At 37.6% G+C, this 16159-nt stretch overlaps 1 protein-coding gene and 1 pseudogene across 2 annotated transcripts in view; one reads left to right on the top strand and one right to left on the bottom strand.

Moving 5' to 3' along the window:
• LOC102475867 (40S ribosomal protein S8-like) overlaps positions 1-16159 on the top strand; it is a 68602-nt pseudogene that overhangs the window by 38818 nt on the left and 13625 nt on the right.
• The window catches only part of ST6GALNAC3 (ST6 N-acetylgalactosaminide alpha-2,6-sialyltransferase 3), a 612627-nt gene continuing 597850 nt past the window's right edge, over positions 1383-16159 (bottom strand). For both annotated transcript variants that reach the window (XM_006146060.3, XM_006146059.3), the window contains exons 4-5: positions 4733-4840; positions 1383-3654 (exon numbers count right to left, since the gene is read on the bottom strand). In XM_006146060.3, coding sequence (XP_006146122.1) covers positions 3468-3654; positions 4733-4840 — 295 coding nt within the window. In that variant the 3' untranslated portion in view covers positions 1383-3467. The remainder of the gene's footprint in view (positions 3655-4732; positions 4841-16159) is intronic.

Below are 16159 nucleotides of genomic sequence, written 5' to 3'. Positions count from 1 at the left end.
AGATTACATATATATTTTTATATATAGTTATAAATATATATGTATGTATATACACACATATATCCATTCACACAAACACAAATGGACTCTGTGCATATATACCAACATTCCTCAAAATTCTCCCGAATTGCCTTTGCTTTGATAGCTTTCATAGTAATGTAAAATCACATATTCTAAAATTTTCTTATTCACATTGCCACTATAACAATGTAAATCGTTACTACTTGCCACTAGGTTAACTTAGAAAGGATTCAAACATTTATTTTAAAATCCTTCTTAAATTTACTTGCCATTTCTCTGATTCTGCAAAACTGAAAATATTTACTGAATTATTTTTAGCTTACATAGTTTTATGCTGATTTCAGAAAATTGTGGCCATTTTCCATAGTATATTTGCCCAGGGCCTTGGATGCTATTGAAATAGTTTTATTTTTTACAGGTATTTATTAAATTTGGGGAAACATACACATCTGAGATGAGTGAGTTCAGTGAAATTTTCCAGTGTTTAAATGCTGGATGAAATCTCAGTTCATCAGAACCAGTGTGTAATTGACCAAAATTTGCACGACAAAGTGCTCTCCTTGAATTGTTCCTTTGGCATGCTCTTCTCTATAGGTAAATCTTAGAATTTTTTTTTCCACAATGGTAGGTAAGCTAATTAAAGTACCTGCCATTCTTGTGACCCTATCCCTCTATCCCCACCCCCACCCCCACCCCCATATAAACACATCATGTCTCTTTGGTAGGGTGGGTTAAAGCATGTCCTGCTTCAGACCCCTGGACACACTTTCTCTCAGCAAACTTTCCTTTTCCTCTTGAAAAAAGAAAAAGAAGAAAAAAATTGTTTTCTATATGGTAGAAATTAGACTCTATTTCCACCAGAATCAGGAAGTCAGAATACCAAAGAATAGGAAATGGAAACAGAAAATTAAGACTACATAATAAAACAAATCAAGAGATTCTATCAAAATGCTGAGCACACTTGAAATCAGTCAACTTGGTCTCCAAATCAAAAACCATGTGTTTTTCATTTGCTACTTTTAGGTGAAAAAAAAGACACAAAAGACAACAATAATAAAAAATGTAGAGTAACAGTTTAATTGGAAAAAAAAAAAGTGAGAAGAAGGGAGGGCAGGGCAGGAAAAAGCCCATCCTCACCTGCCTAAGAAAACAATTATGGTATAAATCTGGAATCTATCCTTTCCACATGCTCTTACTGCCATGGAGTGAGGAACCCAGGGTATTATAAAAGTCCCTTATCAGAGAAAGCTATAGTGAGGCTGGAAAGCAAGCAAGTTTTCAAAAGCTTCTCATTAGTTAGGGCCATTTTCTAGAAAATAGATAAATTGGGATGTGTCATTCCCCAAAGCATTCTGCTTAATCAAGGATTCCTTTTCATTTAAAAATGGAGCTTACATATTGCAACAAGGGCAAAAACAGTCTGTATTTCAATTTTAATATTTGTATCTATTTATTTTTCTTTGAGTGGGCATGTATTTCTATCCATCATTAGCTCCAAAAAGTTAACTTTCATAGAACTAAAAATCATATAAAGAAACAACAAAAGATAACTCTCTCCAGCGATGGAACTGGTACTTGGTAATTTGTTATGGTTGTGAGTATTGGGGCATTAAAATGGCAGAATTATGCAGGAAAGAAGCTTTTACCCAAGATGGCACATTTTAACAATAACTCATGGCTTTTTGTTAGAGACCTACAGAGTGCTCCTGAGACTAAACACATCACCGTTTCCAGCCTCCAAAACATTTTGTATGTTGAGTCTGGCTTTTACCTTTTGAATAATGTTACAAGGATGTTTCTGGACTCTTGGCAACTCTTTTAGCAAATCAACCCTCTAATATTGAATGAGCAGTAAGTATATGTAGAACAAAGTCTTCTCAAGCCAGGGACAGGAAACTATATACTTCTTTTGCTTTCTTTTCTTCCTGTCTCAGCTTTCTTGTCTTTTTCCCAAGTAAGTAGTAGAACATTGTTTTTTTATTTTTTTAATTTATTTATTTTTTAATCAAAAGTACTGAAGCTCACAGGGATCTTAATCTATGGCCAAGATCATCCTTGTGAAGCTTTTTGTATACTCTAGATATAACATATTGTATTTGGCACTGAAATAAATTGGTTGCTATGCTACATAAATGCTATTCTATACAAATATTAGCAAGAAGAACAATCTGGAATATATCAGAACAATGAACAAATTACAGGTCATCGGCTAAAGAGATGGCAGAATGTGTGGGCAATAGCCCAATGAGGTGTTCATGGAATAGCAAAGCACAATGGACATTAAGGTCATTATTATTGTTATTCGGGCATAACAACTGGTACACTACTAGAGGAAAAATAAACCCCAAGAAGGCAAAAACTCTGGTCAGATTTAATAAAGGAACCATTTCCTCTCCACGTCTAACAGTTTGACACTTGGCAATGATAATGTAATGTATGGAGAGACATATCTTGGGCCTAGAAAATAGAAATTTGAATATATAAATATATATCATGAAGTATGATAAGATATAAATTGATGCAAAAAATACGCTTTGCTTTCCCTGTTTCATGATTTTAAAAAGCATATTGTTTTGTGTTGTTGGATGTCTAAGTAGAGTTAGTAAACCCTTTGGTTATGTTTTAGGAATGTTTCACAGTATATGTTATTACAGTGTTGAAGTTGGTTTCTTATATGTTAAATAGCCTTCTGAAATACTTAGGACTTAACCAAAAATAACATGTTTAGTTATATTATTTTGGGTAGTAAGAAAAGGATAGGAAGAGTGGAAATTCATCAAGATTTGCTATTTGGCCCATTTTGAATTAAGTGCTTGAGATAGTCAAATACTCCTTATGTGTACGATTACTGTAATATCGTCATTGTTGTTAAGGTAATGGACCGAGGCTTCAGCTGTAGGAAGTCCTGAAGAGATGGTATATCATATCAGGAAGAAATACCTTCCCTCTCCCAGCTAACTACTAACTGTAGTAAGATTCTTGCACCCCGATAGCATTTCCTGGGTCAGTGTTTGACGATCAACCATTTTTCCAGATAATGGACCTGCTCAGGTTCGAAAGACCATGGAGTCAGTACCCTCACTTCATAAAGCCAAATCCCATGACTTTTTGAAATTACTCACTGTTTAAAAACTCTGGGCAGCTATCCTGAAAGATAATTTTCCCATTTCTTAGGTCACAGTTGTCATGTCACTGGCCTTCGCTTCAATTCCAGTTAAATAATAAAGTGCAGTATGTAGTGTTGAACCTTCAGAAAGAATGTAATGAACACAACCACCCTTCACAGAATCCTGAGTTCAGATTACTAGCAGATCACCATCCATATCTGAGAATGCATGGGAACTTGATCATCATTGTTGTCTTTGTCATCATCATCTTATCATCAGCATCACAGTTGCAGTGTCATGATCATATCAAGTGGTAAGGCAAGGTCAAAAAACCAATTATCAAGATACTGTCCAGTTTGGGTGTGTAAATATTATCTTGTGTTTCTTGGCCCATTGTGCAAACACTTTTTTTTCAGTGATAAATCTATGCCCCCCATATGGGGCATGTTCATGAAGAAAATATTCATCACACTCATCTCTTCCTTGTTCATAATAATGGTAGGGGAATTTTCTATATCCTTCTGTCCTAGGAAAAGAAAATGAGAGAAAGATTGAGATGAAGAATGACGCATTCAATAGCAAGAATCCATTATGTGTTCAGTAAATGCATTTACTTGAAAACCCATACATGATTCTTGTCCATAAACTCAGTTAAAAGCTATTATGTATGAAAGCTTTTAGTAAGATGTACCAGGTTCTTAGTGCTCTAATAGATCAAATAAAATTTATATGTCACACCAATTACATTCGAACATATGGCTTTCCTTTGAAGGGGGAAATGGTGTATAATGGAATCAAACTTTGGATAGCTTAATGCTCTTGTGGAACCTGAAAAACTTTGTGATTTTTTTGTTTTGTTTTGTTTTAAGATACTGGGTTCATCTGTGTTCCATTATGCTTCTAATTAGGGTAGAAATCTTCATGAAGATTGTGGCTGAGAGTTACCATTTTGACAACTTGATTAAAACAGTCTCTGAATTGTATTGTGCCAATAGTTGGTAGGAAAATATATTTCATTACCCTGATGAAGCATGGAGGGTTTGTTTTATTATCTAATTAGAAACTATCCAACTGGCGAGATTATACCGAGGATAAACATACTCATTTTAAATAAGGATCTGGCAGATTACTCACTTACTAGTAAAATGTAATTTCCATGAATTTGTGTTCAATTGTCAGTTTCTCTAAGTTGATGCTTCTCTAAGGTTTCAGGACATTTTGTCCTTCATGATCAAATATAGCCATTGAGTAGATAGCCATCAAGCAATTAGAACAGCAGTTTTTTTAACACACTTGCTTTTGCAAATTAAATAACCAGTAAACCTATTCTGTATTTCCAAATCACAAGTCCCTGATATGCCACTGATTAAGGAAACAGTGTTCCTTCTGACATTTGACATTAGGCTGTGGTAAATATTTTTCTTTTATCACTCCTAAAAGTCACAACTTGATGCACTGACAATAAAATGTCATATCAGCAAAGAACACCGGGAAATAATTGTTGCTTTATCTGCTCCTCAGATTTATGGCATTAAAATGAATTGTGATATTTTGACAAGATATCAGAATTGCAACTGCATAAAAATAATTTCCTGTGATCTTACTTGCAGTAGGTGTCGTTTATCATCCCGTAGACATGAATGCTGTAACAGGCATCCATGGCCAGAATGAAGGTAAACCACCCCGTGCTGAGATAAGAGCCGGACTGGACTCTGTGGGGGAACAACAACAAACAACAAACGACACAGAACACAAAACATACACAGAGCAACAATAAAGAGTGTGAGAAATGAGCAAACATTGTATCAAAAGCAGCACTTGTTATCGGGAAAAAGCATTACGAAACTTGACAATCTGTCAAAGATACACACTTATTTTGAATTATCTCTGAATAATTTATAGGCATGCTCTTGCTCTGACTACCTTAAGCCTCAAAGCTATGTTGTCTGGAAAAGAAGCCATATGGCAACTATCTGAAGTCAAATAATCCAGCTCCCTTCAGGTGAAAAATAATTTATTTAATTTTCCATAAGACACAAATTAGTGCTGTATATCACAGGACAGATTTTCTAAAAGTTGCTTGGAGCCCTATTGGGAACTGAATGATAATGGTGTTATCTTGGTTACCTGGACATATTACTTTCTCGAAGGCTTCTTGGGTTTCTAAGTAGAAACTGAATGCAGTGTTGGTGAATGATTTGGTTTATGAAAGTATCTGGAAGTTTTTCTTAACTGCTTTTCAGGCATCATGAGACAAAACTTCTCCTCTGTTAAAAACCTCTTTAAAGCACATTTACTGCACATATATTGTGCACCAATCATTGTTTAGATGTAGGGAATATACAGGCAACAAAACAACCAAAGTTTCTGTTTTCATGGAAGCCAAGGGATTGAATTTGGTGGTGATTGTATTGATCAGGGTAATAATCAGCACAGCAAAAGTCTAGAATAAAAAGGGCTGGGGGAGCAGGCAGGCTGATGTGGGAAGAAGCCATGGGAACCACATGAGGGAAAAGTATTCTGGGAAGAGGAAGCAGGAAGGGCAAAATCACAAATATGGAAGTATGTGTGGTATGTTCAAGGAGGAGCTACTGCAAAGCATAGTGACTGGGCAGAGGGTGTGGGTGGAATTAAAAGTAGTGCTAATCGGACAGGTCTACCACGTGCCAAGTAAATTAAAAAGAATATCCAATGAAAAGCTAAATCTTTGCATTTGTCCTTAGCCAAGGTGATATAATCCATCCAAAACAGATGACTGCCTATTTGCTTAAAATTTCTCCCCACAGGGGGCCAGCAGATGGCAGGAAGGTTAAGGTGGCTGGATCCCACATGGCCAACTACACTGTTGGAGTCTTAGATGCCAGGCATGTGTGTGTGAATGCCTAAAATCCTGAGAAGAAAATGGAGGAGAAGGGATTACAAGCATGGCCATACTCCCTGGGGGGCGATTTCTCACTTTTCCTCTCTTGGTCTTCTTTTCTCTCTCTGGAGAGCTCACGTGCCATATAGCAAACTAAAATAAAACAGAACCAAACAAACAAAAAACCCCAAACATTTCTCCCCATAGTTCCCCATAGGAACATTTGAATCACCCTAAGTTTGGCAGGTATACAGGAGCATACTTAAAAAAAAAAGACTAAATTCCTGTTTTACATCTAGACTTCTTGGTGTAGTATTTATAGGACATAGCCACTTCTTAGTCTTTGTCTTCATCATCATCATCTTCTTCTTCTTCTTTTTTTTTTTGAGAGAGATTTTTACTATAGGGTAGGTGCACTCGCTGAAGAGACAGAAACAGAATATGAGAAATCACCCCTTGGGACGGGCAGGGGATGATCATGTCGCAGTCCCTTCTCCTCCATTCTCCTTCTGTTATCCTGGGCACACAAGCACACATGCCCAGTGTGAATTTCAAGCCACTGGGTCCAGGACTCGAACCGTGATCAACTATGTGGGAGTCCAGCAATGTAACCATTACACCATCTGTTGGTCCTGATAGCCAGTTCTTCACAAATTGAACCTCAGACACTGATAACCATTCTCTGGTACAGCCTACCAGCTGGTAATTGGTACCCACTGATATTCAACATTGTGGATGCACTTGCCCAGGACAACCCATCAGTGTGCTATAATTAAGGAGTCCTGAATCCTTTGGTCCTTCTCTCTTCCTTCTTTCTCATTTTTTTTTTCTGAAGAGATTTTGCTGTAAGGTGCATGTGCTTGCTGGAGAGACAGAGACAGAGAAATAGAAAGCAAGAAATCAACCACCTGGGGAATGGCCATGCAACAATCACTTATCCTCCATTCTCCTCTTGGGATCTTGGACACACATGTAAACACACCCAGTGTGAGTTTTAAGTTGCTGAGTCTAAGACACCAGTCACAGACAACTACGTGAGAGGAGTCCAGCGATGTAACCATCCCACCATCTGCTGGTCCCTTCTCTTTCTCTAAACATGTACTTGCTAGTGTCAAATTAATTACAACATACCATCATTTCAGGAGCAATACAGACTTACAAACTCACAGCTGATGACTGGATTTTGTATCCCTTATTTTCACTGACTTCACGTGATTCTCAAGAAGAGCCCAACTCAACCCATATATGTCCTCTCTGCTTGCTCATTGCTGAGTCTAACATGTTATTATGTAAATATCCACTCATTTGCATCTCCTGGTGCATATCTTCTAAATTGGAAACAATGCAGAAATTGGATGATGTTGAGTTACATCTACTTTCCTCTGTGACAGGAATAGTAGCAACAACAGTGACCAGGAAAAGGTGCTAAATCGGCAGGAAGATGTACCTCCGAGAACTGAGGTCCACTAAAGATTTTAACCTGTGGCTGATCCTGCATTCTGGGTCTGAGGAGGAATAGTGTTGGGAAATGCTGAAAGCATTTGGGAGAGATCAGAAGGGGTGAGTATTTTGACCCCAAATTGAATTAGGAATTTTTGTTATTATTTCTACTAAATTGCACACTCTTTTGTCCTCTTTTTGCTTTGTCATACTACTTTTTTTTTTTTACCTTCAACTGTCTCTATCGTCTCTGTTCCCCATTACTTAACCCTTCTGTAAATTGCTAAAACTTATAGTATTTGCTTTTACATGATTAGAAAAGAACAAGTTTCACTTTTCTTCACATATTTATTCATTTCCCACAAACATTTGTTAGGATCTTGTTATGTTCTACTGTGCTAGATGCTAGGGATGGTTATTTCTGAAAGAGCACTTGGTCTAGTGAGGGGAGGTACACATGTTAAAACAATAGATCACAAGACAGTGCAACAATTCACAAGCCCATGTGTTTCAGAGTCAATGAAGAATTGAAATTAGGACTCCTGTAGACACTGTAGTTAGCTTAGTTGAGTCTCAATTTCCCTGTCAATACAAAGACACAGTTGAAGTAAGTAAGATCTAAGGTTTCCTCCCATTTAAAAAAATCAAATGATTCTGTGGTCATCATCCTCAATAGTTTCCCCACGATTAAGTGCACTGGATATTGTAATCAGCAAATACAAGCTAGTTAGATCACAGCTCATGTGTGTGATGGGCATGACATGACACTAAATGTGCATAAGCATGTGAAAAGAGAAGCTGAGTAGGAAGTTTCCATCTTGCAGTGGCAGAGGTTATAGTTACTATGCTTGGGAAAGGAACTTCATGTTTCCCTCCTTCACATAAGGGCCCCTGGAACGGGTTGAAATTACTGTACAAGGCTGAAGGCACAACTGGTCCACAATATTAAAGGTAAAGATGAATTTGAATGAGGAAAAAAAATATATAAATTCTAACAAGTCCTTTTCTCTTGATGTAGTCCCTCGATGAACATACTAACCATCAAGGATCAAGATAATATTACAACTCCAAGACAAAGGGGGATCCTCTGTGTGACTAGGGGACAATAGGAAGCAAAACAAGCTCTCTTGACCCTTCAGAACAGAGCCCTCAGAAGTGATGTAATTGTTACAGTGGCTCCGCAACATAGCCCTGTTCTCTTTACCACAAGGAAAGGGGGTTAAGAAGCTCAGCGTTTGGCATTTGGTCAGAAATCTTTCCATCTTATCATCTACTTAGCAATTTTATCACATTTCTGATCGTGATTCCTTTCAGGCCTAACCTGATTTATTTTGTTTCTGGGTAGACAGATCATGCTAATTAGTTCCCAGATTCTTGAAGCCAGATACATTGCATTTAATTCAGATTGGGGAGACTTGTACTGCCCAAGTGCCCTGTCCTACAAACAGCATTTAATTAGACAGTTGCATTTTCCTCCCTGATGCTTCTAAAAGAATTTGAGATATGAATTTGCATGAGGTTTCCTACCCACAGAAGTACATGTTGGGGTAAGCAAAGTGGTTTCCTCTCAAAATAATCAGAGCTAGTATCCATACAACAATGCTTGCAGTGGAATAATCGCAACTGCCGAAATAATCTAGGAATTTTTATGAATAAAGGCCCTAGTGATCTGGGTTCATAAAGGAACTCAGTGGCCTGGATAGTGGCTCTGGGAATTTTCACAGCTGCATTTTTTTCCAAACTCTCCTGTACTGCAGTGTGGGCACATGAGAAAGCAGAAGTAAAAATTCCACCCAAGTAGACCTCTTAACATTCAACAACGAAAACAGATAAAAAAAAAAAAAAAGAAAAAAAAAAAGATTTGACGGGAGGTATGTGAAGGCCTTTTTGTTTAAGAGATTGTGGCATGGCCATTCCCCCTGGGAGGTAGGTGATTTTTCACTTTCCCTCTTTATGTCTCTCTCTGGTGAGCACACACGAAAAAAAAAAAAAAAAAAAAAAAAAGAAAAAAAAAAAGATTTGACGTGATGTATGTGAAGTCGTTTATGCTTTCTAGCTTGGAGAGACCCAGTGATAACTATCAAGTGCCTTAAAAAAATTCTTAAAGGTCTCCTCTGGGGCCAAATATTGTCTTGTAATTTGTCACTCACGCATGCAGTACTATGTACCAGCTGGCCACCAGCCATAGCACTTTTTATACCTTCTACATTTGGGGATCGATAAACACAATTATTGTCATCCACAAATAAACAATCAAGATTCCCACAGGGATGATAAGAGAATTTAAGCTCCTAATTCAGTACAATAGGAAAGCTTAAATTAATGCAGCAGAATAATGAGTTGTGCAGGGGAAAATAAAGGCAGGAGTGTTAAGAGGAAGCAAACAATCCTTTGTTTCTACTGGTCAGGCTCAACATCCCACTGCTATTTGGTAATCAAGATACTTAAAACTTAAAAACTACTTAAGTTTACTTGCTCATTTCTTGGAAAAATGATGCTGTCAACACCTTGATAACAGCATGTGCTTAAAGTCACCTCATTGAAAGTAGGCTCTTTCATCTAGTTTATTATCAGTAGGATATAAGCTACTTCACCCCTTAGTGTCTACTCATTTTGATGTCCAAAGGTCATCATATGGAAACAGGAATTCGCTGTCCTTATTTTCACTAATCTCAATAGTTTGGGCCACCGACATCCTTCATTTGCCCGCACCCTTGTTTCTGAACACACTTTCTCTCTTCTCATTTCTGGAAACATAAGGTCAATCATTCCCCCGCCCCCCGCCCTCACCGTGGCCTCGCAAGCTGGCACTTTCAACTGAGTGACATTTCCCATCTGGGGGAGATAATTTCAGGGGAGGAACTGGTTACTGAAATGGTTACTCTTCCAAAGAAAACTGGATTATGTTGAATTTACCATCTAGTCACATGAATCCTCTACTAAGTATCGAACACCATTAGCCCAGTGACTTGGGTTCTGAACTCAGGAAGCTTATACTTTGATGGAAAAATCAATAGCACTTTCTTTGGATAGGGTGTTCAGTCTCAGAACTACTGACACTTTGGGCAATGCAAATATTTGTTGGGGAGGGAGGAGGGGCTGCCCTGTGTCATTTTCAGCCACATTTTACCACACACCCCTTTGTTCTAAGCTCACCTGGGTCCTAAATCGGCAACAGATTTTTTTGACTCCCTGAGTATCTGAGGGTATCTCTGATCCTAAAACTATAGAGAAGCCAGATTCTGCTTCTCTGTAGTTACTAAGCTCACTCATTACAGTCAAGCACCTTACATATTTCTCTTTCTTTACAGGTCAATCTGAAGCCATTCAGGTTTGGCCAGTTCCAAATCATTATCTTACCTGTTAATGTAACCCTGAGAATCTGCAAATGCAGTTTGCCAAAACTCAAAAGGCAAGGATTGGCCTGTAGTAGAGGAATGTATAATGATGAATGAAAAAAAGTGTTAGGTGGGAATGAGGATAAGTTGTTCAGGTGCCTCAGCTCTGTGGGTACCTCCTTTCATGTGATGGTTCCTCTGGGGGCCTTTGGCCCAATCTTTGCAGCCTCAATTCAACACCTTCTACTCATTTCTTCATGACCCAGTAAGAGTTGTGGCTGGGGCACTCAGAGCTAATCTTACAAAAGCTTAATAACCATCTCTCCAAGTCCTAAGAGCATCAGGACCCTTCCAATAATGGAGGTTTATGGAGAGCACACTACTGGCTGCAGCTTCTGAAACTTTCTATACTCAGGAGTAAAAAGGGAACTTAAAAAAAGAATTAATCAATATTTCATGTCTTGTTTTAACACTATTGGACCTCAGTTCTTTCATCAATATACTGCACTGGCAGGATAAATAAAAATAGCAAAGTAAGTTTCCAGATATGTTCCTAAGGAGAAGGAATATCTGACAGAATACAGATTATTCAATTAAAAGCATTCTCTCCTCTATTTTTTAAAAAAAGCACACGGATAATGAAAGAATGCATTTAAACAAAGAGACTTGGCAAGAAAAACAGCTGATGATTATCAGTACCACCTTGGGATTCAATCTAATATTGTGAACCAGTCAAATAGAAGGAGAGCTCGAAGCGTGGAAACAATTTCAGCTGTCCCCAAGTCATATATTTATGTATGTCATCTGATAGTTGGGAGCTATGGAAATGCTCTGGAGTTTGTTGCCCATTATATTAACACTGTATATTTGTACTATCTATCAATGAGAAATGCCCAGAAAATTTTAAGCAGCAACAACTTTCTGCAAAGCAGGTAGCAGAATTCTCAATCTTGGCTCAAATCATTTGCAAAAGGACATGAACTTTCAAATGGATAAAAACAGCATCCCATGGATGCTAATTCTTAAGAAAATGAATGAAACTAAAGGAATCCAGGCCTAAAAGACAATGAAAAATGGATCACAGGTAAATGGAGACAGCAGTAAATCTTAGAGGAAGACTGTACTGCTACTCTGATCAGCAAATATTAAATGCCCATACTAATCAGTAGGTACTTGGACTGTGAATATAACAAATAGTTTTCTTGCCACAGAATCAACAGGACCCTCTGACTAGTGATGAATGCAATGAAATCGTACAAAAGGAGCATAATAAGAAACGATTGTGTTCTTTTCAAAATGTACATTTAAAAGTAAAATGGTACAGCTCCCAAAGGTATGATTTATGGCTGCTGTGAAAATAGAAGATAACACTCACAAAAATTACTTTGTTCATTCATCTCAGAAATTAAAAGGTTACTTTTTTCTTGCCCTTGGGCTTTACTGCCCCTTCAATTGGAAATGCTGATTTCTGGGATTTCATTCACTTTCTTAAACGAACAATAGAATAGAACCCCAAAAATGACAGGGATGGATGGTGGAGATTTTGATCTACTCTCTTTACTAGTGATCACTTCTTTAACCACTTAGTATGGCTGGATGCTATGGCTGAATTGTATCCCCTCAAAATTCATATGTTGAAGCTCTAACCTCCAAATGTGATGGTATTTGGTATTTTGTCATAGGGCCCTTGGCAGATGAGGTTATAAGAGCATGTCCCTGATCATTTCTTTTGTTTAAGCCATGCACTACATGATATTTTAACATATGGCAGTCAGAACAGACTAAGACAAGAGGTGTCCCTCAAGGCTTTCCTACAATGAACCTAAATGCCCCACTGTGTTTCAGGGCATCTTTTCCTGAATTCTCTGGTCTAGTTGCAGTTGTCTATTTATGGCTCCTTAAACATTCTTTGTGCATATCAGTTTCATTTTACTATTTACCTATGCATACTTTACTTCTTTCTGAAATGCTCTCCCCCTCCATGTCTTTTTTGGTTTCTATTTTTAAGTTTATGATTCCTTTCTTCATAAGGGGAGAGAGAGACTGAGAGATAAAGAAAGGCATCCCCAAAGGTCTTCACACTATGATCCACTCCTGGCCTCAACCAGCCATGGTCATGGGCATAAGCATGCCCAGCCTATTCAGGGAGGTCTTCAGAAGCAAACAGAGCACCTTTCCATGTGAGTCAACCTTGCAGAGCATTGAGTTACTTCTGTTCAACCATGTAGCTCTTCCACCCCAGTTTTTAATCATATCCATCAAGCTTTAATTCTGCCTTCTCTCATCCATTAAAGAAGGATTTTCTGAGTACAGTGTCGGTGAGAGGCACTGTGCTAAGCACCGTAAGTATCAAGTTGTCCTTGCTCTGAGCTCAGGATCAAGTCAGAGAGACAGATTCAGTGACCATTTTCAAAAATAGGGTGAACAAGGAGGTAATCCCCTGCAAGTGCTATGGGAATGTTAAGGAATGAGGAACAAACACAGCTGGAGAATTGGGGAAAGTAATTCTTTCTCTATTAGGAGGGGAGAGCTGAGCTGTAGATTCAGGCTACATAGGACAAGCACCAGGCAGCAAAAGAAGAAAGAGCAGATCCTCCCAGGCAGAGGGACTGTCCTGTGTAGTTGTACTGAAATGTGAAAATAATGGAAATACAGAATAGTTCTGATCTGTCCCCTCATCTGAAATGAACTTCAAAGCATCGTCAATGTTTATTTACATAATGAATTGTTGGTTAGAAACAGGATATATACTAAGTAGCTTTGATTTACTTCTCTTTTCTACATAATATTATGAAATATTAGAGATACCTTGTTTAGCTGTTTGTTTTTCTTTTCTTTTTTTCCTTCAGATGAAGGAAATTTATGGGTCTGGAGAAAAGTATCCAGAGGAAAATTGGCAGAATTATGTTTTTTTCTTCCTCATTAAATTACTCAGAGTTGAGAACAAATATAAACAACACATGACTAAGATTAAAAACAATGAAAAATGTGTGAAAATAAAGATGCGCCTAGTAGTGCTCATCTGTGTTATAAACTAAGTTACAAATCATTAGCAAAGTCATCTAATCTCCACTTACCATCAAACAGGCATCCTCACACATACCTGGAGGCTCTTGGCCTGTTCCATTTACAAGGGAAACAGTGTTTATGCAAACATTTAATTGACTGAGGGTTTTTTTTTGTTTATTATTACTAATGAATATAAAAACAAATCCCATTGCTGCTCTTAGGATGTGAACTCTTTAAAATACCTTCCAGGACTGGAAATGCTAAATTGAATGAACTCTAAATATCTCTTCCACCTAGTGAAGTTTGTGGGAGAAGGGGTGACATTAAATATCCTCATGCTCAGTACTCCCTAAATAACTCAGTATCTTCCCTGCACCTCTGGTTTTCCTAAATGGCCCACGATTTTGAAGACACGTGATAGTACAGATAACTTGCGTGGGTTCAAGTTTCAGATTATTCAAGATTCTTCAGAGGCTCTTGTCTCAGTGACCACAGTTTTTCTCATTACTTTTCTGTTCCAGACTGTATTCTTCCTCTCCTCTCTGAACATGACCTGCTTGGGGATACAGTACCCCATTGACTTCCTATTTGGCCAAATGACTTGCTGTGACCAATGCCATATGAGCAGAACTCAACACACGATAGATGCTGGAAGAGGAGTATCACATGTGTCCCATAATTATACCAATGCCATATGAACAGAACTCAACACATGATAGATGCTGGAAGAGGAGTATCACATGGGTCCCATGATTATACTCTTCTCCATCATGAGAAGAACATGATCAAAATAGGGGGAGTTCTTTCAGCCTTTGTTGTGAGATAGTTAAATCCACAGAATAGACATGAGCCCCCCCCCAAAAAAAACAAAGTCCAGCTAAACTTAGTGGGGCTATAATTGACTACAGACTTATGAGTAGAAAATTAAAATAGTTTCAAAAATCATTGAGTTATCTGTTATGGAGTAAAAAAAAATTCCTATTAATAACTGCTATTATTTATTGAGCATTTATATCTACTAGATACTATGTTGATAACTGTGCATTGGTCATCTCTTTTAATTCTCAAAATAACCTCATCCCCATTGTACAATTGATGGTTTAGGCAAAGTACTTATCCAGAGACAGTCTGACAGCACAGAACACACAGGCTCTTAACAAAGTTCTCTCCTACTCATTATTCTCTGTGTTGTAAAAGGCTGATATAGCAGTTATTAAAGGATCTCAATTCTTGTTCTGGCTCTACTGCTAAGCCTTTGGGAAGTCTTGGTCATATCATGTCTTGCTGGGCTACAGTTTCCCTGTGGTAGAATAAGAAGATTCGTCTAGGTGAGCTAAGTCTTTCATCATTAACTGCAGTTCTATAGTTGTAGTTCACTAATGCGAACTGTGTTAGAGGAGTTATAAATGTGAAATTGTGTTTTTAGCACAGTGATAGTATCACCACCTTACAGATTTGTGCTTGTAATTTTGATTCAAAATACTCTAGAATTTCAATGATCCTGCTCAAATAATAACTTTATGTCACAGATGTGAATATATACATCAACTTTAAATGAAATAAAGGAGTATGCCCTGAAATAAATAACAAGTTCTTAGATCTACTTTATTCTCCATGTCTGGACTTCTTCCAGTTCTTAGTTTCTGTAACCTTTTAATAAATTTGCCTCTTTGGTTTGTGTCAGCTGGAGGAAGCATCTGTTCCTTGCAACCAAAGCTTGAAGTTGGGTTGGTTGATCTCTATGATAATTTCCAACACAATTGACTTCATTAAATCCACTAGTTATAATTAAGGACTTTACTTTCAACTAATCCTTGAGTCTTATTAACAATTCCTCTTTGATCTGATCCTAGTTTTATACTTAGGCTTAAAAAAGTTGCTTCTTTCTAACTTACCCTTCAACTTATCTTGAAATCATACCTTTCCTACATTCAGTATTCTGAATGCTAATCACCTTTCTCTACCTAAGGCATAGTTGCCTGTTCCCCTGCTAACCTGATAAAGGTAATTAAAAGAAGGTTTTGGTTTTTTCTCTAGGTTCTCCTATCAGCCATTCCTTCTGCATATACATTCTTTATAACTTAAAAAAATAAAAACTGTAATCTGGTAGAAGTATATCCCAATAGATAAGGGAACTTTTCCTGACCTTTTTAGAAAAGAAATGAAGCAACTCACTTTCCCTTAGCTTTTTGACTTAACTGGGGCTCAAGTTAAACTAAACTTCTCTTTTAGAAACAGTTCTAGCACAGAATCAGACTCAAAAGAGTTTCTTTTCTCCTTTAAGATATAAATTTGCATTTAAAATTAACTTTCATGAAACTGAGAATTTTAACAAGGATTTAAGACAGTGATTTGAGGCGGCTTCCCCCCAGGGGAAGAGACCG

The sequence above is a fragment of the Tupaia chinensis genome, unplaced genomic scaffold (assembly GCF_000334495.1).
Source record: "Tupaia chinensis unplaced genomic scaffold, TupChi_1.0 Scaffold000164_1, whole genome shotgun sequence".
Classification (NCBI taxonomy): domain Eukaryota; kingdom Metazoa; phylum Chordata; class Mammalia; order Scandentia; family Tupaiidae; genus Tupaia; species Tupaia belangeri.
The sequence above is the reverse complement of the archived record's forward strand: the minus strand, read 5'-3'. Positions and strand labels throughout refer to the sequence as shown.